Here is a 10,329-nt window from a genome sequence, read left to right as displayed (position 1 = left end):
ACCCCATTTCAGAACTAGCTGGCTTTTGACTAGTTTTACATAGTATGTAAATGTGCTACAGTTCATAAAGTACTTGGTTGTGTTTTCCAGCATAGATTTCCGGATTACTTTGAAAAGATGGTGTATTTATACATTTCCTATTCCAGCTTTATAAGCTTCTGGTAGAAAAAAAGGCTTCAAAAACCTGTTGTTTTCACACTGATCTGGTGAATGTAACAGCCATACCTCAGATATCTACACACACACACACACACACACACACACACACATATATATATATATATATATATATATATATATATATATATATATATATATATATATATATATATATATATATATATATATACGTATATATATATATATATATATATATATATATATATATATATATATATATATATATATATATATATATATATATATAAATTCGTGTGTACATATATATATATATATATATATATATATATATATATATATATATATATATATATATATATATATGTGTGTGTGTGTGTGTGTGTGTGTGTGTGTGTGTCTGTATAATGCACGTTTACGTGTTTTAGTGTATATTCTAATATATTAAACAATGAATCTATGAGATTTCCATTAAAAGAAAAAAAAACTGTTAACAGTGTTTCACTCTTTCCTCTTTGAACCAGAGGCTGTCGGCAAAGTCAAAAGGTTAAAGAGGATGTGTTATTTGGCACGTCTATTTGGAAGTAGGCGAAAATAACTGGTAGGTTTGGCGATACTTTCTGCTGCTGAATGGATGTGGCATTTATCCAGTTATTGGTAGAAAGAATCGTTGCGATGATTTGTGACTGCCAATGATGTAGCCCAAATGTCGCTTTTCCAAGCCACTCGAGGAATTTACTGTCAATCTAAACTTCAATTTGGTCTCGCTGTTTCGAATTCTTGTCACGGATTTGGCGCTTATAACGTTCGAGGAAAAAGAGTACAAAGATTTTTATCAACGACATTCCAAGTTAATATAGAACCCCCCACACCCCACCCAAATTTTTTTTTTCTTTTTTTTTTTTGAATAAGAAAATGATTGAGTAAGTTTATATAAAATCCAAGTACTTTAGGATATTTCTACTATGATTCTATAAACAGAGGATTTAAGACATTACTGACATAGGTGCCAATCAATAATAAGGCACAGTAGAGCTTATTCGGAATTACTGAAAGTGCAAAAAATAATAAGTTCTGGATTAAGAAAAATAATATTCCTCTTACATTTCAGTATGAATTTCACCGAATCAAGGTAAGAGAGAAGGATAAAGGTGGGAAAGACGCTTATGTATCTAATTAACACATAGTTGTATTATTTCGAAATAAAAATCAACTTGGAACAAAAGACTACATCACAACAGATTAATTTTATTTAGTATCATAAAATGCTTAAGAAACAAATGGTAGTTGTTCATATCAATTCACCCAGGTCACGAAATTCAATCACATAAGCTGATAAATAAAAAGAAAATAAATTAGGTAAAAGTAGTGATGCAAAGAGTGGTTTGAATTAGGTCCACAGAAAATGTCCCAGCAATTCCATTCATTTCTGATCATTTTCAAGCTCATAACTTACAAATTGTTATACTCAAGGCCTTTAATTTTTCCACGCCAATTATCAGAAAATTTCATAAAATGTAATAAGGATTTACATTTTTTTTTCCAACATATACTCTCCAGTTAATTTCAAAGTAGAAAAATATCTTCTTACTCAAAATACAATTAATTCTTGATTTAAGGATTTTCAAATATTATAATAACTAACGATTGTGTTAGGTTATTTTGTACTTTTATCGAGGATTATTGTAATAATTTTTTATAAATGTTTATATTACTAGTTTATAAATAATCTAACAAGATGATACATTGATGTTTGCGTCCGTAGATATGATTTCGAAAAAATTGTCGAAAACTCGTGACTGCTGTGTCCTGCAATTTTCCATACCTTTAAATACTTTGCTGACGAACTAACTAGAAATGCATATTAACCCCAGTGTTTACTTTCCTGACATATTCAATTCACAACCTGACAATGGTTTCACAAAGAAAAAATAAATTCCTTTGTATGAACTATTGCGGCTATAAGTGCCTTTGGATGGTACACTCGTACAAAAACTTAAGATTTCAACATAGCCTATTGCTATAATTCTTTCTAAACAATATGTCCAAACACTCGTAGGTCTATTTGTTTAATTCATGGAAGTTACTTGATGTCTGTTCTTTTAAAGCTCGGATTAATGGATTAATAAAGTTATTAGAATGTTAAGACGATTTTCCATTCACTTAGTGTTTTCGAGCAAAGAAATACCTTTGAAATTGAGCTCAACGGGATCCACATTCCGGAGAATCATTTGATGTCAATTATATATATATATATATATATATATATATATATATATATATATATATATATATATATATATATATATATATATATAAAGTGTATCTGGTTAGTGTTGTGTATGATGAATAGGTGTATAGGAAATTTATACTCACCTATTTCTTATTTCTTGTTTATACTCTTACGAAGCTGATCTAGTGTAGAGTAGATACAGTGGTTTATTCATAATTTTATTTATGTTTTCATATGTGCATTGAAGAAACGTTAGCCAGCTCTTAAGATGAGTTCTTCTTGTTTTATTCAAGTTTACCATGTAAATTACGTAAGACTTTTGTCGTTGATTTCATTGTATTCCTTATTCAGGTCAGTATATGTAAATTTACGTTATTTTTGAGAATTAACGTTTTATATCACGTATATTTGATACAAAGTCTTACGTAAACTGTTTGAGAGTTTTATGTGACCATACAAGATAGGAACAAGGGCTTATGTAATGTTTTTTTTTTTTTATTTTTATGAGGTATTGCATCATTTTTGTGAGAGAATATGCAATAGGCCATGTGCTTTGGAAAATTCACGAAAAATCTAGTGATAGGATATTATCTTTTTTTTGTTTCGGCGACAAAGGGTGGGCAGAGCTAGCTGACAGAGAGTTGCCTTCCTGTGCGTGATAGTTGCCCAGGAAACCCAGGATTTGTCTCGCTGTTGCGTGAGTACGAGTTCGAGAGAGCAATACTTGGTAATTCTGATGCCTTTGCCCAGCCCCCACGCTTCCACAACTCGCTCTCCTAGGATCTTCTGGCAGTATCTAAGTTTCATATATAAAGGCGACCCCAGGGTTACACAGATAGATAGAGAATTCCAGCCTTAAGACAGGCATCTCCGCCTCTCTCTCACTCTCGCCCGCAACTCAGTGTATGTTTTAAAAGTGTTAAGTGAAATAACAAAGCTTTGATGTTATAAGTGTCGGAATCATAGTGAGTATTTATAAAAATTCTCTTAGAGTTTTTGTAAACGGCCCTGTAGGAAGGTGATAGGTTCTTGTATTGCGATCTGGTTATCTATTTTCATAAAGCTTCAAACTTAAATATTGTATTCTGATTTAATTTCAAGTGAAACTAGTGATTGTATAATTTTCATAAGTGTTATTCCTTTTTTCTTAGTCTAAGGTTTGTTCAGATATAATAGTTCGAGTCAAGTTACTATATAATTTTCAGATAGTAACATTTTTTTCTTAATCTAAGTTCTGTTCAGAAATAATCTTTTAAATGATTTATTGGTTTTATGTAAATTCTTTCAAAGTGTTGCAATTTATATAGAATATATTTATTTTTGTAAAGAGTGTATTATTTCAATCACCAGTGTTTATGAACCGGAGTTAGAGTTATTTGAATATTCGTAATAATAATTACAAAGTTTTGTTTTGAGTGTACTTAGGAGACCTTTGGATATTCAGTGTTTTATATATTGTTGTCTGTTAGATGTATAATTGTCTCAGAGTTCGGTTATTGAATTTTTTTTTTAAGTGTATCAGATTTAATGTAAAAGCAAACAGGTGTATTTGGAATTCGAGAGGTTGTATAGTTTGCCAGTCGTAATACATATATATTTTATTATATGTTTGGTTTCCAGACACAAGCCATAGTATATCATATATTTTTGGTGCCCAGACACGCATTATTTTTTTAGATTTTTCTAGTTTGTAACATATTGAAAAACCACTTATTAGGAGCTCTATCACAGGATATCATAGGTCTATCTATTTAGTCATCAGCAAACATTTCCTAGATTCCCCTGGGCCTACCTGGGTTGGAGAGGACGCTTGGGTTCTGATCATACGTGTACAGTATATTTTCGGTCTCTATAAGAGCAGTGATCTATCCCTTGGTCGACCACTCATGGTTGGACTTAGAAAGAGTTTATCAGAAGGTACTTTTAATCTCTATTTATTCTTTCAACTGTTACATTTTTACACCATATTTTCTTGCTTCTACTTTATCTTTAAACAATCCTTGATAATTTGTGAAAATTAGCCTCCTTTTTTTTCTCTGATTATATTTGAAAATTTACTTTTCAGTGTATTTTTTTAATCTGTAACTAGATTCGCGTGTACCCTGAGGTACTGTACAGCGCCTGTATCACACTCTCATACACTGTAATGCTATTGGTTTTTTATCTCTCGCTCTCTCCTGCACTGGCAATAGAAAACCCGGTTTAAACTTGTCATCTCAAGTTCTACTTTGCCTGAAATTTTGTGCCAATGTTGCCCTCAACTTGTTTGTATATAATCTCGTTACCTTGTTAAATAAAATTACTTACATTCACGTGCCTCTCTCTTAGTACCTAACATCAATCTTGAACAATTGGTGACCGCCAGAGGAAGAGCTCCCCACTATCTCTTTTGCCAACCGCTACCCTCTACTCTTTTTACGATGCTCTTCAATCACCGTTCCATCAATGAAACTGCCACCCTCACCAGCAGAGATGCTTTCGTCTGGTACCAGCACTTAAAATTTCAGTTTCTCATGAAGGGCATGACTCTCTCAAGCAGTGTAACCATACGATGTCCTTGCAGTGATCCTAAAGGACACTTTTCCAGAAATCTTTGATTGGCTTTGCAACCAATGGGATCCCTCAATAGAGTATAAAGCTCTCAAAACGTACCTCTTAGAGCAGTACTGACCATAGCCAGCTGCCCGTATAGCCAAGCTTTTTCAGCTCTCTCAACAGTTGTATAGGGACCAAAAGGCTATGCTCACCCTCATGGTAATGACCAGAATCACTCACCTACAACCTGCCACAGACGGCACTCTTTGGGAATTCAACCTACTTCAGGCCCTTTGGATGCGATGCCTACTCAAACCTGTAAGCATCACCATCCCTGATGTCGATACTGCACCTGGCCCAAGAAGGACCTGATGACCAAAGTTGTGGTAGCCTATGTGGTATAATGCCTGGTGATCGCCACACTAAAGCTTGAGTCCCTCTCAACTCATTAGTTTCTTTGATTGCTGCAACTTCACCATCCTTGTAAACTAAGGATGGGGGATTTGGTGGAGCCTATAGGTCTATCTTCTGAGTCATCTTCAGCCCTTGCCTGGCCCTACTTGGTCCTAGATTGGGTGGAGAGGAAGCTTGTACACTGATAATATGTATAAATGGTCAGCCTCTAAGGCATTGCCCAGCTTGATAGGGCAATGTCACTGTCCCTTGCCTCTGCCAGTCATGAGTAGCCTTTAAACTTAAACCTTATGGACAGCCACTTCTCCACCTTCAAGACCTTCATCAACGCCTACACTCCTGATGAAGAGGACAACTATTCAACACTGACTGAAGATGATGTAAATGTGGTAAGGCATAGTTGCTAGCCTGTGATCTGCCAAAGCGGTGACAAAGCCGCCCACCACCCACATATACTTCCCCTCATTTATGCCCTAACTAAATACCCCTACAGCCACTTACTGAGAACTATCAGCTGCAGTTCTGCTATTAAAATTCCAGATTCAGGGCTGCTGTGAAGAAATGTGTGGATGATTTTCAGTGGCCAAAAAACTTGTAATTAGGCGATCGCTTGTGGCGGTGGCTTCCCCTATCGTCATTTTTTTGTGTTTTTTTACATGATGCAGGTACGGGTGTGTGGTTTATGGTGAACACTTGCTATTATCTTTACCAACGTCAGTTTCCACAACATGACGTGGTCATTCTAAGCTTCCTGACGTCTACCTGATAGCTATTAGTGGATCTGAGATTCCCACCTACGGGTATGAAATACCCGCTCTATCATTTGTGACCGTCAAATACCATTGAAAATTTCTCGTTATCGACTCGGTGAGGATATCCTTGTCTATGTTCACTGCCTGGTTGATGTGGCACATTGATGTTTAGTCAATGTAGGCTCATTTTCCTTAACACCTCTTCAACCTCTCTCCCAACCCCCCCCCCCCCCCACCCCCCCACCCCAACCCCACCCCGACCTTGCACTCCACATAAACGCACCCACGGAGGCCTACACCCACCGCCTTGCATCTTGCATAGCAATCTTTCGTCCAAAACTTTGGTAAACACCAACAGTGTTCACCAAATCAAGATGAGGGGACCCTGTGTTTGCCAGATTCAGGCCTTCGCCAAAAGGCTTTAAGCACATGGTCTCTACTGTTATACATAGTCCTGAAGAAGGAGTCAGATCACAATCCCCTCCCAAACATTGACCTCTTGAGGTGGTATTAGCAGGTGCCCATGAATTTAGAAGACATCACCATAACCTTTGATATACACACATTCAATTACTCAATGTTTGGCCTTCATAATTCTGGGGTCACTTTTCAATGCCTAATAGATGACATCTAAGGGGATCTATCCTTCTATGTGTTACTTGTGTTACGTGTGTTCTCTTCTTCCAAAGAGGAACACCTTCATCTGCACACTGTTTTCAACTTCCTAAAAGAGAACTGTTATGTTGTCCATTATGACAAGTGTACCTTTGACACCAATGAAGTATCGTTCTTAGGGCCCCGCATCATTCCTAAAGCCGTTCACCCACTCCCTGAGAAGGTATCAGCTGTTCAGATCTTCCCTATGCCTTTGACCATCAAAGCACCTCAAGAATTCATAGGAATGATAAACTATTATCACTGATTCCCGCTAGCCATTGCCACAACTTTTGCCTCCCTTTATCTCTCCCTCAAGAGAATAACAAAAGACCTGCAGTGGGTCCCTTTCTGGAAGTGGACTTCTCCAATCCGAAGAATACCCTATCAACTGCTGCTCCTCTCACTTCTCCCTTGCCATATACCCCTCTGCTTCTCAAGACCGATGCCAGCGACGTCACTATTGGTGCATTACTCGAGCAGGTGGTCAATGTCTCGCTCTGCTCATTAGCCTGCTTCAGGAGAAAACTGTCTAAACTGGAATCTTAGTACTTTACGTTCGACCACAAATCACTAGCTGTGTATTTGGCAGTCAATCGTTTTCACCACTTTTTTTATAAGGAATCCCCTTCTTCATTCACATGGATCACATGCCTCTGGTGCATGCCTTCACTCCCCGGTCTGATGCCAGGTCCACCAGGTCAGCACTGACAAATTTCTGCCATGGCTGAATACAACCACACATCTCTGGGAAAACTAATCACTTTATCCATGCTTGCCAAGAAACACATTGGCCGCCATTCCCTTGAGATTGGATTACAATGCCTTGACAGAACCCCAATGAAAAGATCCAGAGTACCAAGCCTACAGACATTCTGCATAACTCTGACACCACCCTCCTCTGGGACATCAGTAGTGGTATACGAAGATCATGGATACCTGCCCCTATCTGCCGACAGGTGCTTGAATCCATCCATAGCTCCTCACATCTATTGCGCTGGTCTACTGCACATCTACTGAAGAGGAAGTTCATTTGACATTACTAAGGATGCTAAGGATTGGGTCTTCCCCTGGACTTCATGCCAAACTTCAAAAGTACATCGACAAACGGATTAAAGATCGGGCACCTTTCCTCAACCTCACCGTTGGTTTGCCCATATTCACAACAATGTAGTAGGTCCCCTACTTACATCACATGGACACCTTTACCTGTTTACCACCGATAACCACATTACTTATTTGCCTGAACCCATCCCCATGCAAGCTGCAACATCTGCCTCATGTACATTTGGCTTACTTTCAGAGTGGATTGGAAGATTTGGTATCCATGAGCAGTTACTTCTTACAGGGGTACCTATTTCACCTCTCAATAGCTAATGTCATTAGCGAATCTCCTGGGCATTACCCAACATCAGACAACTGCCTACATCCCTACAGTCAACGGAATGGTTGGTGTTTTCATTGCACACTCAAAGCTGCTTATGATGTCCCGTTGCAATGGCTTCATATGGTTTTCTCAGCTCTCTTGGGTCCTGCTGAGATTAAAGACCATTCCTAAGGATGCCCTTGGTGTTTCGTCAGCAGAAAGGGTGAATAGCGACCTGTTGGTCATCTCTGCTGAATTTATCCATTTGCAACATCCTCCAACTATCTCCAGTGCCTACGTCATGTTGTGGGGAAATTTACTGTGTGCCGCCAGACTTACAAGCCCCCAGTGACTCAACACATAATAAAAGATTTAAACACCGCATACTCACCAACACTGGTGACCAATCACTGACGCCTCCATAAATCAGCCGTTTCCTCATTATCCGTCACGAACCAAAAGCTTTCTTAATCAACATTCGTGGTAAAGAAGAGTGGGTCTCTATTGATAGCCTAAAACCTGTGTATCTCATACAAGATGACCCACCTACAGTTTGCCTCTTTTTTTATGGGGAAAGCCATGTACGGCACGTGTTTTATAGACACTCATACACTCTAATGCTATTCATTTTTATATCTTGCTCTCTCCTGTACTGATAATAAAAAGACTTGTTTAAGCTTGCCATCTCATGTTTTACATTGTTGGAATTTATGTGCCATCGTTGCTCTTAACTGTTTTTATATAAGCTCGTTATCTTGTTGAATAAAGCTACTTACATTCATCTTGCCTCTCTTAGCAATAATCTTGCACAATGCAAAGTTTAAAATCCTTCTTGTTTTATAAGACAACTTTCAAACTCCTTGACAAATAGGTGTAACTTTCTTGTAATTATTTTCCCATGCAACCCCAATTCTGTTATCGCCTGTTGATTATTTCCACATTAGCATCTACAGAATATATATACAGTATATGTATATATATACATTATATATATATATATATATATATATATATATATATATATATATATTTATGTATATATATATATATGTATATATATATATATATATATATATATATATATATATATATATATATATATATATATATATATATATATATATATATATATAAATATATATATATATATACACATATATATTTGTATATATATATATATATATATATATATATATATATATATATATATATATATATATATTATATACAGCATATATATATATATATATATATATATATGTATATATATATATATATATATATATATATATATATATATATATATATGTATATATATGTATTTATATATATATTAAATTCCCCTATTGGTGCAGAGTTGGAATATATTCCTATATAGGGTAGTCTTCGAGCTAGCTCTGTCATACTTAGAATACTTCTTGAAATATATGGTATATTCCTTTTCAGAAATGTTATTGATAAAACAATAATCTTAGTAATATCGAAGAAAGTGTTCCCCCTGACTAGAATGTCGAAAGTTTCACTTTTAATTTCAAATGCCTGGTCATTGCCGTCCTATGTACAATTCTGATATCATTTCCATCGCTGTTCTTGAAAGCATTTTACTGTGTTTGCGCGGAACTTATTGGCCACACATTTTATTAGTGTGCTACTGTTATATGCACACATTAAGTATGTGTTGTTTGAGATGTTAAGTCTTGAAATAAAGTTCATCTTTGTAACTTTAAAATGGTTTATTCTCTAAACACAACAGTGTAAAACATCTCCATCACAGGAGTGTAGCTGGTTTGGTCGGATGACCAATTCAGGTGAAGTATACATATGAACTGCCTAAATTATCGATATCACAGATATCGTATGCTTAGTTGTCTCAGCATTTAAACGTAATATGTAAACTTTACCTTCGTCTCTCGGAAGACACCTGCATCCGGTGACGACACAATCTTTCACACGGTATGCATTTGTGTTGACGTTTTAGAAAAATGTTACTATGCCGAGGGATGCAAAGTACATCCTGTTATGATTTTACATGACTACAGCAAATCTCACGCTAGCATCTTCATCCACAATGACATATTACGTCTTGTGTTTTAAACATGTAATAATTAACTATTTCATTTATTACATTAGCTCGGCCAGCTATCTCAATTTTTTCAAAAAAATTTAACATCAAGCCAAAACATATTTACTAGGTGTGACTGGATATATGTATTATTCTTTGTTTAACTTTAGCCATA

At 36.0% G+C, this 10,329-nt stretch overlaps 1 protein-coding gene across 1 annotated transcript; it reads left to right on the top strand.

The window, feature by feature from the left end:
• Positions 1-1,250: 1,250 nt before the first annotated feature.
• On the top strand, positions 1,251-7,275 carry LOC137639576 (uncharacterized). Its single transcript, XM_068371839.1, has 4 exons — positions 1,251-1,270; positions 5,619-5,709; positions 6,764-6,910; positions 7,048-7,275. The coding sequence occupies exons 1-4, from the start codon at positions 1,251-1,253 to the stop codon at positions 7,273-7,275; spliced, it is 486 nt and encodes a 161-aa protein (XP_068227940.1).
• The last annotated feature ends 3,054 nt before the right edge of the window (positions 7,276-10,329 follow it).

The sequence above is a fragment of the Palaemon carinicauda genome, chromosome 4, assembly GCF_036898095.1.
Source record: "Palaemon carinicauda isolate YSFRI2023 chromosome 4, ASM3689809v2, whole genome shotgun sequence".
NCBI lineage: Eukaryota > Metazoa > Arthropoda > Malacostraca > Decapoda > Palaemonidae > Palaemon > Palaemon carinicauda.
The sequence above is the reverse complement of the archived record's forward strand: the minus strand, read 5'-3'. Positions and strand labels throughout refer to the sequence as shown.